Source organism: Hesperophylax consimilis, chromosome 16 (genome assembly GCF_061612785.1).
Source record: "Hesperophylax consimilis isolate HC1 chromosome 16, BYU_Hcon_1.0, whole genome shotgun sequence".
In the NCBI taxonomy this organism is placed as follows: Eukaryota; Metazoa; Arthropoda; class Insecta; order Trichoptera; family Limnephilidae; genus Hesperophylax; species Hesperophylax consimilis.
Window position 1 is genome coordinate 24,754,262 of NC_142851.1, and position 22,228 is coordinate 24,776,489.

Below are 22,228 nucleotides of genomic sequence, written 5' to 3' on the forward strand. Positions count from 1 at the left end.
CATGGTACATTTCAAATAAATTAAGAATAAGAGCAGTTGTTTCGATGCACATAATTTATTATTATTGTTATCTTATAATTTTGGGGGGTTGAACATCCATTGACGTAAGAGAAGAACTGCCCATGTTACACGTATGGTCATGGCTTGGCCTATTTCATCGCTTGCCATACTCTACCAGCAGGAACGTATGGTTAGTGATATGCTGAAATAGGTCAAGCCACGAGAATATAACGTGGTCTGTCACAGGCTTAAGTTGTTATTGCATCCAGCTCCTCAAATATTATAAGTTAAATAATAATCCATATTTAAGTGACATAATTTATTGATTTGTTGTTATAGTGCTGCTGTCCAATTGTACATTATTAGTATTAATTGGTCCTGGTTTCAAAGTACAAAGGAATCTGGAGAACGATCAACAGAAAGCGGATATTTACGTTAAGACTACGAATGAGTGTATATTTCGAGATAAATAAACCATTAAACCTTACAAGATTAGTCCAATTAACTCATCTATAAATATAAAAGCTTTTCCCCAAAAACACGAAACCTCTTAAAATTGTGAAAATAATTAGTTATGATTTTTGGCATCGGTATTAAACGATATTATATCCCGAGCTAAAGCAATCTTAGATATATATAGAGATTTAAGATTTTAAACAAACGAACATGTTTATTTATATACATTTTGGAACAAGCATGCCTTGATTTTTTGTGAACCGAGTGCTGTGTTCATGTTCCAATTTATTTTTATATACAGAGTCAAATATATGCTGAATTCATATTTTGTCCCATAGTAAGGCCTGCACAAGCAAGATATTTATGTTTCGATACAACAATGAAATTTTACGTCTCTGTGAAAAAATATTTTTGAACATTCATGTTGATGAATTCAAATTATCACGGAGTACTTGGCATAATTGGCAAAGGAACCCGAGGATTTGGGCCATTCAGTCCCTAATCGGTCAATTTAATATAATTTACATTAGGTATAATACATATAAATCTTGTTATATAGCTAAACCACAATCAACAGAAAGTGACTTTAAAATACCTTTTTACTCACTCTGTAAAATACTTCACTGTACGAAGCTAGGAAAAGCCTTTTGTCTTGGTTCATACTTAATACCTACTATAAATAATTGTGTATTGTTTACAGATCCCTCACATGATTTCGGCCTTCTATCCGGCGCGCAGTCCCCTGGCCGGCCAGCGCAGGCTGATCTCCCGCGCGGCTCCTTTCTCTGTTGTCACGGTGCGCATGCGTCCCTCCGTCGTCATCCGCGAGCTGGACCGCATTGAACACCGCTCCCGCCCCCACGTGGGTTGGTCCGCCAGCGAGGACTTCCTCTGCTCCAACACTGCCAAGGTAACAAAACAAAAAAACAACTAATCCCTCACTTGGAGTTTGCCTTCTACCCCTGGCCGGCAACAACTCTCAATGCTGTGCTAAATTGGGCAATCTATTTCTGTTTGAAAGATTACCTACAATTTTTACAATCTTTGGAACATAATCTTTGCTGGGAGTACTGTATTTAATCTAAGAGTAGGTATCTCAATGGAAGCTGTTGTTTTTAAGGAACTAAGATTATTGATTCCTTCGCAGCCAGGAGATGGGCCACGAAAGGGCACGAGAAGGGGGTTTTCCACTCATTCAGCTCGAGCGATTGGTTGTATATGTATATACATTTACCATATTATTTAATTAATATCATTCCTCAAAATATTAACATTGAAACATCTGAACTCTTTACTGCAATTTAAACCCAATAAATTCACCTACATTTCGCCGTTCATCCCATATTTTTAGGTTCTATAAATTTGGCACATTATGACAAAAATGAAACGTTTTTGCCAACTTGGCATATAGTGTAGTGACTTGCTGAATTTTGTGGATCCCAACATGGATCTCGTCATTCCTTCCTCCCACGCAGCATTTCCAAAGATTACATAAGCCCTAAGGTAGGCCTCAAGGCCTCCTACATGGACCTAACATAAAAAAGCTACTCCGTTATCATCCGGGAAAACCTTCTATTACAATTTACAATCATTGCTACGCTAATCCTTTCCCAGAACTATAGGTACCTATGCTAAGCCATTGGATATTTTGGATAAAAGTGTGATGTGATTAAAATCATACTTGTTCTCAAGCAAATTCATCAAATGATATGTTTTTCTAGACCTGGGAAGATGAGAGCAGGAAGATCCGCGCCCAAACTGCCTCTCTGCTGCAGAAGATTCACCTAAACGTCCCCAGAGCAACCAGCGTGGTTCCCTACAGCACCATGGCAAGGTTAATATAATCCAAATTCTGTTTATTTGGATGTCAACAGTCTGTTGTTTGTATATTGTACTTGTGTATCTAATCAGCAATTTTCCAAAATTTGAAACATCCTTGTGATATTTAACTGTTTTATTGGAGTTAAAACAATGCACTGTGTGATATAATTGTGAATTGTGAATCATGGAGCAAGTATATAAATAGTTGAATTTATGAAGGATTCTAAATTCGGGTATGTTCTCACGAGACAGGAAGGCTGATAAGGACACTGAGAAAAAGATGAATGCGAGATAGTCGCTGGTGATAAATTTTCAATATATCTTATCCCACATCAGAACGGGTGTGACATCTGATGATGGACACTGTAGGGCTATCCGAAAAGTTAACTTAATAATGAAGAGGTGGCACAATATGTCTCATTATCTCTAGATTCACACAGCATATTATTATTTATTAATCTTTAACTTACATATTTATTAATGAAATTGGCCATCAGAATCCAAAATTACTTCCAATAACATGTATATCATAGGGAACTCAATGAGTTCATATGTAACTTATGCTAGTTTGTCGATTGGTTAAAAATATCCTATTTGTTTATCAATCATTGAAGCATCCAGACATATTCACATTACGTTCATAACAAGAACCTTATCCATGAGACCATGATACTACATATTTCTCCTGAATGCGTTTTCAGTTACGAGTACGAGCCTTCCTACCATTCTCGTGTTGCCGACAAGTTGTTCGACAGTTACTACAACCGCGTTGCCATTAGGAATGTTGCCCGCGATATTGAGAGCAGGTCCTACTACGCCGAGCCCGCCAAGAGGTTCCAAGGTAAGAGCTTTCACCAATCGACCTGTAGCTTCACCACCTTCAACCTGCCAGCTGTGATGGATACTAGTCCTGCCTTCGATGATTTCAGAATCTACATTCCTCGTGAAAAGATGATTAAGTAAATATCCTGCAGCTGAGAGCTCCGCTGTAACCTCTCTTTCTGACATATGCATTGTTGATGGGAAAACTGAAAGAGAGGTGGAAATGCAACAGTAAGTGGAAATGCAACCAAAGTAGAATAATGTCAATTTGATCACATATTATTACGATTCCTAAATCCTGCATCATGCCCCGTTTAAAAACTTATGTTAATATCCGTGCATTTTGTAGGCATGTCTGTAATCTATGTATTTTGGGTCTTTATTTTGAGAATGTGGAACCTCTGTATTTCATAAATACACAATGAGTACACTATAAAGCTTTGCCCGAGTTTCAACACTATTTGTTCTTATTTAGAAAAGAGTTAGGTTTTGCTGATTTTCACACAGATTTTCTGCTTTATAGTTAAGATAAGTCTACAGAAAAGAGAAATTTTATTTTAATAAATATTACTTGTTAATTTCATGGGATGGGATGGCTTAGTAATATCAAGAACAATACAAACATATCGATGAACAATAATATCGATGAACTAGGTAAGGACTAGAAATATTTTCTGGTATTGGTACCATCAGAGTTATTGTTCTGATAATTTATGTATCGATGTGACCATAACTGAAAATCACTTCAAATTGCATTTCCAGTTACGTTGAGCCTCAGTTGATGAAGGTGACTTTAATGATTGATAGCTACGACAACCGTTTGTCCATGAGGAATGTTAAAAGAGACATCGAAAGCAGGGCCCAGTATTCTCCTCCTGCCAAAACCATGACAAGTAAGAAACGTCATATTTCACAAACCAAGTATCATTGGTATCATCCACCATCCACCTTCCTACCTCCACCATCCTGTCAGTTCCTTTACTCTGACACTATGGTTGTCATTGTGATCAGAGACATCTATGAATTCAATACAATAACCAACATCCCAAATATCAATATACAGTGGTGCCTCACACAACGAACTTAATTCGTTCCAGGAGCAAGTTCGTTATGCGAAAAGTTCGTTATGTGAAACGCGTTTTCCCATAACAATACATGTTAAAAAAAATAATTCGTTCTGTAGCATAAAATATGGTAAGATGACATAAAAAAAGATAAATTTTTTGTTATTATTTTTATTTAGATACATCTAAAAACATAATGAAAAAAACACACATTTTTTAATTTTAAGAAATAATCGAATCTTGCACATCTTCATCCATTTTCCGCCGATGGTGCAGTGAAAAACCTGTCCAAAGTCGTTTGTTTCTCTCTTTTCTTCAACATCTGCCGGAAATAACGGACAAGAGTATCGGAGTACAGGTCGTTGATCCTGTTTGCTTCAGCGGAATCCGGATAGTGGGCATTGGTAAACTCCTGAACTGCTTTCCATTTGACCAGGATGTTCTTGATGTCAGCAGTTGGAATTGGTTGATTGTTTGATTGTTGCTCATATCATATATCATATAAAAAAAATGTTGAGTTTATCTTAAAAGGACGACTGCCGTGATACGTGTGCGATTTAATTCGTAATGAAGAACGATTGCTGCGATACGTGCGTAAGTTAAGCGTACTACGCAGTGACTAACGAGTCTAACGACTGCCTGCGCGGGAGGATGCAATTAATCGGCAGTGATCGTAGAAGATCGGGCGACTTCGTTGTGTGAAGCGAAGTTCGTTGTGTGAAGCGAAGTTCGTTGTATGAATCGTGAAATGAACGAAAAGGAAGTTCGTTGTGTGCAGCATTCGCTGTGCGAGGCGTTCGTTGTGTGAGGCACCACTGTAATGAGATATTTATTGAATGGGTAAATTTAAAGAATTCATAATACAGGGTGTCCGGAAACTCGTAGTACAAGCGGGAAACTGGTGAATCTACATCACATTTGGAGTCGATTTTGTAGTATATTTTTTTTTTATTTGAGCTTTCGTTATCGAGTAAATCGAGTTTGAAGTTGATTTTTTTTTTTTTTTTTTAATCAAATTCTTATAAATTATTACTGAAGATCAAAGTACCCAACTAATTAAAACTATTTGAAAGTAAAACAAATGAAGAAACTCGGATTTGAAGCATTATTTTGAAATCACCCTTCATTTAACCCGGTGTAATCATAAAATATTTCTGCTCTGCAGGGTTAAAACATCTGTTATTCAACCCTAAACACCAGAAAAAACTTTAACCCTAAAATAGCCGAAAAATATTTTTTTTTGGTTTTTTTTTTTTTTTTGAAAATGCTCAAATCAAAAAACTTTATGTTTTTTTGGGTTCCCCATGTGGTGTAGATTCTCCAGTTTCCCGCTTGTACTACGAGTTTCCGGACACCTTGTATACTCTTTCGTAGATGGCGCTAATTAATTTTTTAAATTAAAATACACTTTTTGCAATTTATGCTTTAAAATTTTAAGATTAATTATTTGTTTGCGCCCATACATATTGTGAATATGAATAAATAGTTTTATCCATATAAAAACTCAATTCTTCCAAGAAAGGATACAAATACATAATTGGATTGAATCATCAATTGTGTGCCTTTCTTCTTAGAATTGAATTTTTATGCTGACAAAACTACTTATTCATATTCATAATATTTATGTGCGGGTAACAAATAATTCGACTTAATATTTTAAAGTTTAACTTGCAAAAACTGTAATTTAATAAAATGATTAAATTAATGTCATTTACGAATGCGTAAATTATAACATACCTTGCGTTTAACCTTAATCAGTGTTTTCAATGTATTTAATATTGTGGTTTCGCAACACGCTGTTTATTTGTTTTCCGTTTATAACATTTTTACAATCCACTAAGACTGGAAAGTAGAGTAGTATTTTTGAGTATTTACAATGTGATTTAACTTTATGTCTTTAAAAATTCAACCACTCAATCAAATAAAATATGAATAAAACATTAATCTATTTTAAATAAGTAATTATTGCAGTTCTGGTGATGTTAAAACTCGTGAGAATTGTTCTAAAATTTCAATGGTTTTTATAAAACGTCTAAAAAATATTGCAATAACATTCTTTTACCATAAAATAATAAAATAAAAATCTTGGGCAGATCTTTAAATGTTTTAAAACATAATATTTCTGTGGTGTTGTAAATAACATTATTTTAAACAAGAAAACCATTTCTTTGATCACTGAGAAAAAAGCACAGATCCAACATTCATACTTCAATCATTGTAAATATACATATCATTGAAATCATTGTTTGACATTTTTATTTGTTTATATTTTATAACTACAGGTTTACAACATATTTTTTTATTTATTTACAAACATATGTTTTTGAGTACAGATACAATCCTTTAAAAACTTCTCCTGAAGAATTAATTGGTTTTAACCGTTTGAGTGCCAAAAAAATTCATACAGTTGCTTGTAAAATGCCACCAAAACATTACTTTTTTATGAAACAATATATTTTTTTAAAACCCCATAAATTCTTTGAATTTTCAAGGATTTCGATGATTTTTTCGGTGTTTCATTAAAGAATATTGGTTTAGAATCACGCGGAGGAGGATCCCGAAGTCCAGGCGTTTCGAAAAAATGAGAATTTTACGTACAGACGTACGTGCGAATCAGAACACGACTGACGCAATCGACGGAAATCGACGACCGGCAATCTTCGCTAAAACACGAATTGACGAAAATCGACGATTGGCACCCAAACGGTTAATACTACTCTTATCTTGAAATTACTTTAATAATTAGCTTTAATTTGAAACACTGGTTCTTACCTGCTTACCTAAAGGGTAGGTACTTTATTACCACTTTTTTCATACTGTGAAACTTCAGGAAGAATTTATTCATGAAATATCATCAGTGCCCCTGAAGTTTGGCAGTACCAGCGTGGAACACGGTATACAATTAATATTGAATTAGTTTTTTTAAAATATAAATCATAGTTATTTTTACCTATGTTCAATGGATGAATTAATGTTAAATATGTGTCTTTATATAAAATTATTCAAAAGATGGACTGGCAACTTTTCTCACTGATCTACTTTGTGTGTCCTCTTTAACCAATCTCTAACAGGCCGTGGCCACCTGGCTTGTGTCAGATATTCGGGCGCCAAGGCCTTCCCCAACCGTAGGTCCATGACGCACGATTTATCCGTCAAGGACGACGTCACACTTCTCTCCTTTTACGCCAAAAACCGGCTTGCGGCTTGCGGCTTGGGATACGATGCCGTCACAGGTAAACATTACTCAACCTTAAACCCTTTTCCATAGGACTGCTAATTGCTTAATGAATTCCATTCCTCCCGGCAGTACAAAGCTTAGCAACACAAAATAAGTTGTGAGTTCCCCAGCATTTCTCACACTTCTATAGTCGCTGTTGTTGTTATAAATAGATAAATCTTTGCCCTATCTTATTCTGTTTTTAATTTCCTGGATAATAAATAACGTTGGAATTAAACAGCAAATAAATATTTAATAATGTATCGCTTTGATCTACATCTTTGTTGGATGGACGCGATATTGAAATGTTTCTTTTATCTAAAATCACATGGACATCTCATAACAGATAACCTGTTTTAAGGGTATCCAAGTTATTTAGTTATAATACACTTACATTATCTCTTCAAGACATAGATTTTCTGCATCCGTGAGATTTGTCTCAGTGCCTCTGTGTGGAATTAATATTAAAAAATCAAGAATTCCCAAGATAAAATTAACAAAACTTGTAATAATTACAATCAATGAATATTAAAGGAAACGTCAATCATGAACGGCAGTCGAGTAACTTGTATCTGACAGACAGATATTCAGATTTAGATTAAAGGAACGTTTCACAAATAAAATATATTTGATATTAAACATCCCTCCCTAACCATTTACAACATCTCGCACTAAAATAGCATTTCCTTGAACTTTTGCACGAAGGAAATATTATAGGAGTTCCGAATGGGGTGAATGACGACCGTACAGCACAGAAGAGCCACATTTACTTTAAATGGGGCAGGGAACATATCCCTAAAACATTAAATTGCTTACCAACCACAATATTTCCATTCTAGTAGGGAATCTGTCAATTCTGCAGCATTCTTACTTAGAAAGAATGGTCAAGCATTAGGTTTGATTGATTCTTGCTGCACAGTACCTAAGCATATTCTAGAGGCTTGAGAACTTCTTAAGGTCTCCAAAGATTTCCCTAAGATCTTAGATCTCTTTAGGTATCTTTATATCACAGTGAGGACTGTTAGAAATCTCTTCGGTCTCTAAAGATCTTCCTAAGTTTCTTTAGATATCCTTAAGGACTTCTTAGATCTCTTTTAGGTCTCTTTATATCACAGTGAGGTCTGTTAGAAATCTCTTGGGTCTCTAAAGATCTCCTTAAGTCTCTTTAGAGACTTCTTAGATCTCTATAGGTCTTTTTAGATCTCTTTTTGGTTTCCTTCGATCTCTGAAATTTCTTATTAGATTTCTATTTGAATCCCCTCAGATCTCAGTAAGGTCTTATTAGATCTCTTTTGGGTCTGCTTAGATCACTCTTAGGTCTACGGAGTTCTCTTTTTTGAGTCCAGGTAGTTGTACTGTGTGGGTCTTGTGTGCCGTACGGTGTTAAGGAGTGAAGATAAACAATGTTGCTAACCGTGTGTGTGACCGTGTCTCTTGCAGCGGCACCGGACGTCAGGAAACAACCAGCCTTGGTGGAATGCGCCTAACCATAACACACCATTACCTCCACTACCTCATTACCACACACACGCAGCCAACCAACCAACCAAACAACAACCCAATAGTTAACCATCAACACGCTATAACCATAACGCAAGCTTCTACAATACATCTACCGATTCTTGAACTTTCTTCTTCATTATTTACCCCACATTTTCACAAACAATCTAATAATTTTAAAGTTAATTCTATTTTTTTATTTTTTTTTTTTACACGCTCATTCAATGAGGTGTTATATTAATTAGTGGTATATTATATTTATCGATAATATTTTTTCAAAGCAATTAAAAAAATCACATAATATCAAGCATCTTGAAAATCATTAAGAGGAGATTTATTATGTAATTTTTAAAACTTATTTTGAAAATTTTACAAGTCAAAACACATTCATAAATGCTATTATTTATAATGAATACTTACCTCTATATTATCGTTGAACAAAATAAAATATAGTTTTTATATTAATTTAAAGTTTTTCAGTAGCCACATTTTTGTGACAGGCGTGTACACAGTTTTTTAGTGTTATTTTTTCTAAATGATTTTACAAAAACATTATTAAATTATTATGTCCAAAGGGCAAAGGAAAGATTCATTTACCTACAAAGAAAAAACTCACAAATCAACTCTCACGAATAACAAAAATTATAATTCTTCGAATCTAACAGAATCAAAAATACTCTAAAACACATGACAAGACATGAAAATAACTAAACGATACGAATCAAATTACATTGATATATTTTTATATGTAAAATTTTTAACCGAAATCAAATAAAAGAATCAAAAATATCTTCAGGCAATATTTTCTCTTCCCAATACCAAGTTCATCACAGCATGTAAAATTGGCAAAAAATAACAAAAACGCTTATAGTTTATTATTTCGAACTCTCCAACGTAAACTATTGTATGTTCAAAATCCTGATTGCTGAGGAGAGCAGTTTAAGGTTTTTTTTGGTCATACAGCACAAAGGAGGTACAATAAATGTTAGTGTAAAAAAATCCTTTCAGATATTTTAATATTTTTTTGTTGATTCCCTCATAAAATTTGTACAGCATCCAAACTAGATACATTAAAAACTCAAAATTGCCAGTTTGTGGGTTACAATAGTTTACGGAGGAGGTGTCGATTTCCAAAAATAATCTTTATTCACAATGTCATTGTTTTCTAATGCTTTTAAAAATACAACTATAAATGAATGTAATAAAAAGTGTGTATTAAAAGTAATAAAATTACATAGTAGACAAACAAGTCTGACATAAATAGACGTGTTCACCTGTTGTCGCCATATACACAATATCCATGTGTAGGTATATCAAAGAGATGGGATGTTCTTCATATAAATACAACTTAAAATCATTTTGGCACAACTTCAAAATTTCACCTTAATAACTACTTTAATGCAGCTGTGGAATAAAACTGTTTATAATTATACATTGTATGTAATTCACAACAGTTTCTCATTTTCACTTAGAAATATGGAATACTTACATAACTTGCTACTCTCATAAGATAATTTCTGTTCACCGGCATCGATCCTCGATGGTTCACCGCAGTGGCAGTCAGTGATTTAGAGGGGTAAGATTGACAAAAATACGACATTATTGATGTTGTTGTAGCTGAAAATGTATTGATTTGTAAAAAATATATTTTTTCAGCTACAATAACATAAATAATGTTATATTTTTCAATGTTACCAATCTAGCTCACCACCACTGGTTCACTGGATACACTTTTAATTAAGATAATTTATTGTTACTTACAAATAATTATTGAATGGTTGGGATAGTTTCCGGAGCACACTTTTACTAAGTGATGCCTTAGAATTTAATGCAAATTTTGCTTGTCTCATTTTGCATTGCACATTGGAGAAAATAAGTGAAAATGGTGTGCTTATTTCAGAATGGATTTTATTTCACATCTTTTGAAAGTTACTACATATTTCTGGGTAGCAGTTTTAAAAAAAGCATTTAGTAAACATGAGTAAACATTTAGTAACATTTTAATAGTTAGTCACATAAACTCCAAGTAGGTACTTTTAACAATTTCATTGCTTTTCAGTTAATAATAAAACCTGCTCTTAAATCAGATGATTTTGGTGCCATTTCTCAAAATTCATTAAAATAATATGAATGCAATGATACTAAAACCAATTGAAAGAGAAAAACTGTTTGGTTACATTATAAACAGGCGTTATTCCATGGAAATCACGGTATTAGCATGATAAAGTGTAAATATGGCTGGAAATAACGAAACACAAATACATTAGCTCACTGGATTAAGGGGCTCTGTAATTTCAAGAAGATCTTCAAACTTATTATGTAAGTGATGAAATTTCATATTTGGTTTATTTAGAAATATTCAAAAACTTTGTAAGCACTGTGTTTTGTTGCGGTTTTCAATTACTTTTACGCAAATCTTTTTGATTTTTCTAAAAATGTGTTAGCATTTAAGCCTTGGCGATTGCAACCTGACAGAAACAAATAAAATTTACTTCACAGCATGCAAGGTACTTTTCTGTACATTTCACAAATGCCTGTCAAAAGCATGCATTCACGAAGTATCTCAAATTATCCAGTAGTGACTATCGGAGACAGTTCTATTAGCTTTTTGACTTACTATCCACTGTTTAGAAATGAGAGTTGTTAAGCAACATAAAAACAAAATAAAAAAGATTTAAAAAAATATATAAACCGCATGTAAAACAGATTTGACCTGAAATGCATAATGAACATGGCATGAATATCTTACTTAAATTGAAATTATTTTGATGAATCTAAACAATGTCCATTATTAAAATTAGATGACTTTGACAATATTATGGTTTCAGTGAAATATAATAATGATTTTAATAGTTGCACATTTCGGGCCAGATAAATTAGTGTAATTGGATTGAAGCTGAAAAAACACCACCATAATGATTATTAATCGCAGGAAAGCGTTACCGTTATAACTGTCATCACCCACAAGAACACTATCATACGAAAAGATTCTATTACCACCTGATTCAATTTCAAATCAAATCAGTAAAAGTTGTCCGACTTATAAATTTTTTGACTGTTACAGCGGAATCGCTTTCACTTGACAATATGTTGCACATTTAATTCTGTTTTTACATGGGGGACACACATTCCAAAACAATTGTGTAAAAATTACAATACCTACATAATCTATAGGAAAATGAGAGATAGGTTCTGTTATATGAAAATCACTCCAGGAAGGTAGTGTATGAACGGGATAGGGAAAAGCCAGGATTCTAATAAGAATGGATATTACCATTAGGCTTTGTTGACCGTGTTACATCAAAATCGTATAAAAACAGAATTCACTGAGATACCATAGTCTCGTTAGTTACCTTTTATTGAGCATGTGGGCCAAAGGGTTGATGTAGTATTTCTGCCGCACGATGTAGTGAAGCTGCTGCCAACCAGGCCCAGCAGGAGGTTCCAGGCGCCTTCCGTCCTGGAGGACCCGGCTCTGGAGCTGAAGGCCTCCAAGGCCGAGCGTATGGAGAGGTTCCGTTCCATCGAGCCCGCTCCCATCGACAATGCCGCCGAGGCCGAGCGCCTGGCCGAGAGGAAGAAGAAGAGGCAGGAAGAGGCCAAGCAGCTCGAAGAAAGGTTCATGATTTATTAACCTATTCAAACTAATATTATTTTAAGCAATTTAGTTAGTAATACAACAGTAAGTAGGGGGGCGTTCACTCCGAAATGACTAAAACTGTGCAATACTGCCCATGTCCGGAGAAAAGAAGAAAGAAAATAAATCCCAACAAATTGAATAAAAGTGTACAATTGAGAATACACTTTTTTGTGATCACATGTTATGTAGTATTAATCTTTTCATAGCATTCCCGGTGAAGATTGGATAGTGGGGTAAGTGTGGCACTTTTTGTGGCATTCATACATTTTCTATGAAAATGAAAACATGTACACCTGTAGTTCAGTTTATTCACACATTTGTGTAGCTTTGTATAGTTCAAATCATTGTCTGCAAAGTGCATAACAATACACATTAAAAACCAAAATAGAGTAGAATGGAAGCAACAATACACTTTTCCAAATCCACCAGCCCCCTTGCCTGTGACAATAATCCCTGTATAAGTTCATTGACACACAAAATGTCCTCTTCCCCACACATAACCAAGAACATATCACCTTTAGGGCTCTAGCCGAAGAGCTCGCCAAGAAGAAGGAGCTGGCGAAGAAGGAGGAGGCTACCCGTGCCGCCGAGCTGGCGCGCCAGGAGGAACTCGCTGCCCAGGCCGCCGCACAGAGGGCCGCCGAACTCGAGAGAAAGGCTGAGATTGCCAGACAGGTAATATCTATTATATGTATACCCGATGCTTCTTGTAATATTCTCATATGTATCACATAATATTTATGTATCTCTTACGGTAATGTCAGTTTCCAATACGAGATGTAAACACAAATTTGGTGTCGTTATTATTACGTCAGTAGGTACATACTTCAAAAATCACATTAGGATTTATAAAGAGGTTGATTTACATAGAACTTTTATATTAAAGTAAAAAAAACTGTGTGCTCAAAGGAACACGGTACCAATGTAGATTCACCAGTTTCCTGCTTGTAGTAAAAGTTTCCACACACTGTGTATATTATAATGACATCAAGTAAATAATACGGACATGTGTCTAGTGTGGTAGTCAAAAAGCATGTTAAAAACTGTATTCAAATATATTTTACGAAAAAGAAAAAAAAAAAAAAAAAAAAAAAAAAAAAAATGAAAAACACTTCAAGGAAAAAGGTGTAACATGCCTTATCGTTTCATTAGATCTTTAACAAAACTTATCATCTTTTTCTTTAACACACATAAAAGCAATACTTCCAAATTGCATTTATGTGAGCTAACAGAAAATTCCAAATGTTAGTGTTTCACCAAATGGATGCAAAAACTTTATCGTTTAAAAAATAAATATCGATATTATTGTTATGATAAATCATTTATAATTTGGTAGATCTTACAGTATCTTGAGTACCATAATATATCATAAACCATATTTATGTATTGTAATAATTTCTATAAAACAAACCTCCCTTAGTATTTAAATCTTAAAACCTTAATATATAACATTGCTTCATGCATTTTCAGACTCTAAAACAATAACTTACTGTTGATGGAGTCGTATAATTTTAATCTTGCCGAGCCATTAATCCAACCTTAACAACCTTTCCTTCCTCTAGGTAGATTCATTCATAAGCCATTGGGTCACGTTAAGTGGGAATCGGGAACTTAGCAAAGAACAGCCCTATGTGTGTGACACGGGTGCCTATGCACCCACGCCAATCGTCACCAAGCCAAAGTTACGAGCCGGGGTAAATGTAACACCTACTTAATCAGGCATGTAAGACTCACTTGGCCCCGTGTTCATGTTTGCAAAGATTGCTGAAAAAAATATAGCATGCTGTTGATTGGGGTGCCGAGGGGTCTCCTGTTTTATATATTGTGTACATATTATATTTTACTTTGTGAGTGGATATGTTTTTTCCTAAGACCCGTTTTACCCTTTCGGATAAGGAATGCTCACAGGTGAAGTTTTTAGACTTGTTTTATGGTTTGCCGCTGAAAGCTCTGTTAAATCATCTCCTTCTCATGAATCAGCATGTAACGGTACCATTGTAACCTCTGTTTCTGTTACACCCATCATTAATATGAAGGAGGTTAAAATGGGTCTATTAGCGGTAAAGCCTTGTGTCATAAATAGAAGTAGGTAAACTACCTGTTTACATTTTTAGCAGAACGGAACACATCTCTTGTTGTCATCTGAATTCTTCTCTATAAAGGGAGGAGAATCAGCAAAAGGAGAAATTAAATCATCATTCGCACAACAAATTAATATGTATTATCTTGTTTGTATATGGAATTAATTTCCCAGCTTTTCCGACTGAAAAGCCAATCAAAAATTTAATTAATGTTGTTAAAATTTCCAGAGATTGTGATGCCCATTTTGGAAATGAAATCTCTAGTGCAATAATAATAATTGGTGGAGTGCTGTGAGTTTTACATGCCTGGTCTCTATCAACTCGCTACAGATGTCATATTATGTTTGTCTATTATAATACTGCATTTCATTTCAAGGCTGATGCTGAAGAACAGGCCGCTGCTGATGCTGCGAGACTTATTGAGGAAGCCAAGAAGGCTGAAGAAGATCGCATCGCAGAGGAAGCCAGGCTAGTGGAGGAAGCCAAGTTAGCCAAGTTAGCCAAGAAAGCAGAGGAAGCCAAGAAGGCCGAGGAAGCCAGATTAGCGGAGGAAGCTAAGCTGGCCGATGAAGCCAGGAAAGCAGAAGAAGCCCGCCAAGAAGAAGAAAGACAGAAGGAACTCGCCAGGTTAGAAGAAATCGAGAAGCAGGCCGCTGAAGACAAGGAATCTGAAATTGCAAAGCAGGTACAAATTCTCTGATAATTTCATGTAACTCATGTGAGCGTGGAGGGAATGGAGAGAGAGGAGAGTGTCAGGATATTATAATATAAAGTAGAAGTGAATGGAAGTAGTTGGGGATTACGCAGAAAGAAATGGAATCAAATAATTACTTGCATATAGTTATATCAAATTTGGCATAACAGTTTTTGACCGATCGGTGGCTGAGTTGACTAATGCGTCGTGTTACCATCAAGGCGTCGTTGGTTCAATTCCTCGGTGGGCTAAGTTCTCCATCATTGCTCAAGCAAAATATTCCATTTTTAATGATGGTAGTAGGAGATTTTCAAATATTGTCAGGTTATTTGTAATCAGGGAATGTTTCCAATACAGAGTTGTATGGCTTTCCATGCTCTCTGCATATCGCTGCAGAAAATGGCGTGATGATTAGTTAGTTAGTTTTTTTTTTTTTGAAGGGCATAGATGGTTTACATATAGTTCCCGTGAGCACTTAGGCCATAGGCCCATTGTGCTATCTCACATTTTACCTTAATCCTTTAAGGTAAAATGTGAGATCTAACAACAACCCAGTCCCTTTAATAAAGTTCACCAGGGTTGTTATTGGGTACGTGGCTTCTACTGTATCTCTCCCCAGGTATCTGAGCATAGTTCCCACCAGGGCAGGATATTGGCACCATAGGTTAATTGGAGTCTCTTCATCCTCTTCACATTTCCTGCATCTATTGGTGTTTTCCACTCCCAATATCTGCATGTGTCTCTTGAGATGGCAGTGTCTCGTTAGTAGTCCTACCAGTTCCCTCAGCGAGTTTCTGTCCATATCGAGTAGTTTCTTGGTTCGTCTAGGGTCTAGTCCTTTTATGAGTACTTTGGATTGTCTCATTCCAGGTGCCCTCTCCCATTATTTTCAGTGCTGGGATTTGACCCACCTATCAATATGTAATTTTGTGTGGCAAGCTGCTACTCCTACGGCCGGATCGGATCCTACAAGTGGTGCTTTCGCCTCTTTCCTTGCTAGTTCGTCAGCCCGCTCGTTGCCCTCAATACCTTTATGTCCTGATACCCAGATTAGGGTTATTTTATTGATGGTAGCGAGTTCTGTAAGAACAGTCCTGCATTCCATCACCAGTCTGGAGTCGCACCGGTTACTTCTCAGTGCCATTAGTGCTGCCAGGCAGAAAATATGCTTATGTTCTTATTCCTGTACCCGATACGTATATTCTCCTGTGCGCAGGCCAAGATGGCTTCCATCTCAGCTTGAAACACGGTACAGTGTGTTCCTAGAGATATACTGAGTTCCCTCTTGGTTAGTTAATTATTACTTGGAATAATATAGTTGTCAAGCTGTTTGCACAAAACTTAATTACCAAAGGGAAAAAAGAATAGCAAGGTAGGACTTATTATTGAAGGCAATAAACTATGTTTACACATATTTGTTCTCTTTCCAGGCTGCTGAATTAGCCGAGATCGCCAGACAAGAATCCGAACTGGCCGCCCTCGCCAAGCAGGAGGAGGAGCTCGCTGAACTAGAGAGGCAGGAGGCCGAGCTGGCTGCCCAGGAGGCCGAGGCCCCCGCAGCTGAGGAGGCAGCCGAGGACGTCGTGGATCCCGAACCCACCATCGAAGAGCCGGAAACCCCCGAAATCATCGAAGATGCCGCTCCCGAAGTCGAGGAAGCCAGCGAATCCCAAGACGCAGCCGAGGCGGAAGTCACAGAAGACGAAGAAGAATAAGTGGACGAAGAAAAATAAGTTATTGTGTACATACTGTATTTATCTTGTTGATTTGTTAGATGTTTATCTCCTGCATCGCGATGCGATACGAGAGGCCTAGACCTATCTGCATTTATTATTTATTTTATTTTAAGTGGGAAACCAAATTTGTTCTGATTAACTACTATTAACACTAAACATCCCAGTGAAATGGTTGCATCAATGGCGCAATTTCTTCATAACCGACAACTAATCATTGAATATGTATTGCCTAAAATTATGCACACATGGGACAAACAATATAAAATTTTGTCTAGGTACGTATTTTAATATTTGACATTATTTTGTTCACATATTTCAACACTCCTTTTGTCAAGATATTTTTTTTTATTCATTATGTGTGTTGTCATGTTTTATCCCACATTATGTTTTATAATTTTAATTTGTCTTGTTACTTAAGTGAAGACTTAAGGAAATTAAAGAATAATAAACATATCAACATTAACACCCCGCACCGTTCTCTAAATTTCTATAAAGAAGTAAGAGTGTTCGGTGAAACTTTTCTTGGTGTAATTTAATAAAAGACATTTTGTTGATTTGTGTAATAATAGAGTTACCAACATTTAGATTTTTTAACATTCAATAATAACACCCTTTCTTCCTTAATCTATGATAATTCCATGACCATTCATTGCATCTCAAATGAAATTGTATTTTGAAAAACAATGTTAATTAATCTGTCTTCAATATTGATTTAGGCAACTATTGTTAAAATTTATTTATTTTTTATGAATACCAAAATCGTTGAATAATTAATAAAACCCAAAAATGACAGTCAAAAATTCGCCTGGAAACAAACTATCATTAAAAATCTCGAAAATAAATTTGGGAAAAATTTGCATGTGTTCTTATTTCAACTTTTCACAAAAAAATCTCCCCACAAAAACGTGTTTTATGAATTACTGAAAAAAGGCGCAAATAGTAGGTATGTACATACGTGCTGACCCTGTGTAAATAGTAAGTGCATCCCACAGTTGAGTTCGGCAGCCACTTTCGGTTTGGAACCCTAGTTGAAACCCTGTGAAAAACCCCTTGCACTCTGACCAGAAACTGGCAATGCGTTTGAAAGATTCCCCTATCTTAACAAATGGATTGCAGTCTTTGGAACATAGACGTTTTACCAGTATTTCAACCGAAGGTGCACCAAAGAACTAGGGTCTAAGAACTAATCTAATCGTACCTGTACAGATAGACATGTCACAAGAACTTGTGACATGTCTATGTTTGATTAGTTTTTGTGGCTCGGCTGTGGAATGTTTAACAGGCTTTTGCGTTTCCTCCCTTCTACAGCATAGGTACCTTAACTTCTTAATTTCCTTAACCCTTAGGTTGGTTAATTGGATTTCGGTGAATCTTTGTTTATATCCATGGAAAAATAAAGCACCTAATAGTAATTGTTATTTTTAAGACATTAAAAATAAGCTGAAGTCCCCTGAAGTTTTTACACAGAGTTTTATTAAATCAGTTATAGACAGTGACCTTCCTCTTATTTTGAAGGTCAAGTGTGAAAAATTTCATCAATCTCTGAATAAAACTGTGGATTTGTATAAAAATCAAACCCAAGCCGCCCGCCACAGACATTCTTCTTTATGTAAATAGATAGATAGATTTGATTACTATAACGTCTTTGTTTGCTAAATGAAAAGTAATTGCCAATATTTCCAATAGTGAATGAGCAGGTGACAGAGAAATGTGTTCCCAACCTGTCACCAAGTTTGCCAGGCGTTTTTTATGGCCCAGCCTGTACATCGACAAGCCTGTTATTCCATATTCAATGGGCATGTCTAGGGAATGCAATCCCGGTATACCGGGATCCCGAAATACCGAGATCCCGCAGACATTTAGCGGGACTAATCTCGGTCGAAAATTTTGCGGGATCCCGCTGGACTGGCGGGATTACAGACTTTCAATTCACTTACAATGCGCTAATGACTATTGTGCCAACCAGCGTGGAAGCTGAACGAGCTTTTTCAGCTGCTGGCTACCTTGTGTCCATTATCAGAAGCCGTTTATCAGATGACACAATTAATACTTTAACTTTTTTACGAAGCTATTTCCAAAATAATGTTTAATTAAACTTATGATGCTCATTGTGCAAGAATATTGTTTATCGTGTGAACGTTATTATTTAAATTTAAGTTTCAGTTCAGTTTCAGTGCCGGCAATCCGGGCGTTTATTTTATTTTCATTTGTGTACATAGATTTCTTTTACCCACCTCACTAGACAAAGTCTGTTCCGAGGCGGGTATGTTATGTAAATTTATGTCTTATCTTATTCTTTGCCAATTTATGACTTAAACTTTACCTATGTCTAGTTAGAGCTAAAGGTATACCTATTAATAAATCATTTAAAATGTCCCAAAGAACTTGTTTTATTATAGGTATAAATTTAAAACTCTAAAAACAAGGTTGGTAGATCGAGGTATCAGGTCTTTATTATACGATTGATTAGATATCTAAGTCCACTCTGCTGGATCCCGCAAATACCTGGATCCAGCGGGACTAAGACTGTTCAGTCCCGCAAATACCTGGATCCAGCGGGACTAAGACTGTTCAGTCCCGCAAATACCTGGATCCAGCGGGACTAAGACTGTTCAGTCCCGCAAATACCTGGATCCAGCGGGACTAAGACTGTTCAGTCCCGCAAATACCTGGATCCAGCGGGACTAAGACTGTTCAGTCCCGCAAATACCTGGATCCAGCGGGACTAAGACTGTTCAGTCCCGCAAATACCTGGATCCAGCGGGACTAAGACTGTTCAGTCCCGCAAATACCTGGATCCAGCGGGACTAAGACTGTTCAGTCCCGCAAATACCTGGATCCAGCGGGACTAAGACTGTTCAGTCCCGCAAATACCTGGATCCAGCGGGACTAAGACTGTTCAGTCCCGCAAATACCTGGATCCAGCGGGACTAAGACTGTTCAGTCCCGCAAATACCTGGATCCAGCGGGACTAAGACTGTTCAGTCCCGCAAATACCTGGATTGACATTTTCTTGCGGGATTGCATTCCCTAGGCATGTCGCACTCGAGAGGCATAAAGTGTCATACCGATATATTGGCATACCGTACCGCATAGGGGAAACCTCAGAGCCTCCTATGTGGAATTAATATTTATAAAAATACTTCCAGAAATTGGCAACAATTCTTTCAGTATAAAAAATGTGAACTCCGTCAGATATAATACACTTAATAAATACAATTAGCATTCTATCTTAGCATTAGGCTTCACACTTAGCATTAATGGCTCTACTTTGTTTAACTAAGGAGTTCATTAAGTGTATACTATTGACACAATGAAATTAAATGGATTAAACATTTGACTTCACATCCGTTAAACGTGAATACGTTCAAACTACAATAAAACTTCATTCAAAGGCATATTGATGACACAGGTGAGGATGAGAGTACTAACACCTTCATTATTCATCGATTCAAATGCCAAACAAACCACTATAATGTATGTCTGGTAGGAGTGTGAACACAGAGGAAACAATAGAAAAGCGGACATAACTAAACTTAAAACACAAAACTGTGTTTACAAATTTGTATCCATGCCATCCATACGTGAATACTGCATTAGACTATATTGTAATTCTCCAGACCCAGTGGGACTATTGCAACCCCAATTGGGGTACGCTGTGAGGCTGACGAGAGTAGGGAAGGTTGGGAAGTACCAAGCTATTCAGATCTGGTCACCAAACATAGCTAAAGCCATTTAGCAGCGTTTCAATTCTGAATGCTGGTCTTTCAACAGGGCGATACTGAGAGTATCTTCCGCTCAAAATGCTTCATCCTTCAAAACGCATTAATACTTTTGGCCATACCATATTATTTTCAAAAAAAAACAGCTGGAAAGAAAATACAGTGGTGCCTCACACAACGAACTTAATTCGTTCCAGGAGCAAGTTCGTTATGCGAAAAGTTCGTTATGTGAAACGCGTTTTCCCATAACAATACATGTTAAAAAAAATAATTCGTTCTGTAGCATAAAATATGGTAAGATGACATAAAAAAAAGATAAATTTTTTGTTATTATTTTTATTTAGATACATCTAAAAACATAATGAAAAAAACACACATTTTTTAATTTTAAGAAATAATCGAATCTTGCACATCTTCATCCATTTTCCGCCGATGGTGCGCAAAAGAGAAATCACCTTCCTGCTTTTTTTAGAACCCATCATATAAAAAAAATGTTGAGTTTATCTTAAAAGGACGACTGCCGTGATACGTGTGCGATTTAATTCGTAATGAAGAACGATTGCTGCGATACGTGCGTAAGTTAAGCGTACTACGCAGTGACTAACGAGTCTAACGACTGCCTGCGCGGGAGGATGCAATTAATCGGCAGTGATCGTAGAAGATCGGGCGACTTCGTTGTGTGAAGCGAAGTTCGTTGTGTGAAGCGAAGTTCGTTGTATGAATCGTGAAATGAACGAAAAGGAAGTTCGTTGTGTGCAGCATTCGCTGTGCGAGGCGTTCGTTGTGTGAGGCACCACTGTAGTATTATCTTGTAATAAAATATTTTTAATCTATTATCACTTAATTTATTTTTTTACCATTACCGGTTTCAGTTTAATATAGCCCATCTTCAGAGTGGTAAAATTATTCCTTAAACTATGGTTCATATTTCTTACAGTGAAAACCTATTTTTAGTTATAACGCGTTCTTACTAGTTAAAACTAGATTATTAAAGCGTTTTCTCCAGTTAAAACTTTTTTATACTGAATGTATGTATTAATGTTTCCGTTAAAAGCGGTATAACTAGAAAACGCATTCTAACTAAAAAGATTCAATTGAAGAAGAAGGTAATAGTAATAAACCTAAACGAGACATGAAACAGAACAAGACACAGAAATATAAAAAGGTAAGTCTAAACTGGGAGTTGAACCCAGGATCTTTGTCTTACCGGGACAACGCCTGTAACTCGGCCATTGGGACCTAATTATTTTATGTCATTTTTGTCGAATTCAGAATTAAATATTATCCTCAACTAATTTATAACTAACATATTATTCCTCTATGGTATAAACCATAGTTTAAAAAACAGTTGTACAAATCTGAAGATGGCAATAGCTGAACCGTTAACGGTCTAAAACTAATAAGTGAAAAAAAGTTTAAAATTGTTTCAATTTACCATTTTAATGAAATTCCACCAAGAAGTGTCAGTATCAAAA

General features: G+C 35.9%; 1 protein-coding gene across 2 annotated transcripts in view; it reads left to right on the forward strand.

Annotated features, from left to right (window-relative positions):
- Positions 1 to 19,415, forward strand: part of LOC149416919 (uncharacterized) — a 45,042-nt gene extending 25,627 nt beyond the window's left edge. The window contains exons 3-11 of one of the 2 annotated variants that reach the window (XM_089641060.1): positions 1,157 to 1,366; positions 2,178 to 2,290; positions 2,979 to 3,118; positions 7,235 to 7,396; positions 12,291 to 12,498; positions 13,042 to 13,195; positions 14,083 to 14,214; positions 14,978 to 15,286; positions 16,726 to 19,415. In XM_089641060.1, coding sequence (XP_089497186.1) covers positions 1,157 to 1,366; positions 2,178 to 2,290; positions 2,979 to 3,118; positions 7,235 to 7,396; positions 12,291 to 12,498; positions 13,042 to 13,195; positions 14,083 to 14,214; positions 14,978 to 15,286; positions 16,726 to 17,010 — 1,713 coding nt within the window. In that variant the 3' untranslated portion in view covers positions 17,011 to 19,415. The remainder of the gene's footprint in view (positions 1 to 1,156; positions 1,367 to 2,177; positions 2,291 to 2,978; positions 3,119 to 7,234; positions 7,397 to 12,290; positions 12,499 to 13,041; positions 13,196 to 14,082; positions 14,215 to 14,977; positions 15,287 to 16,725) is intronic. The other variant, XM_089641061.1, reaches the window with a different exon arrangement.
- The last annotated feature ends 2,813 nt before the right edge of the window (positions 19,416 to 22,228 follow it).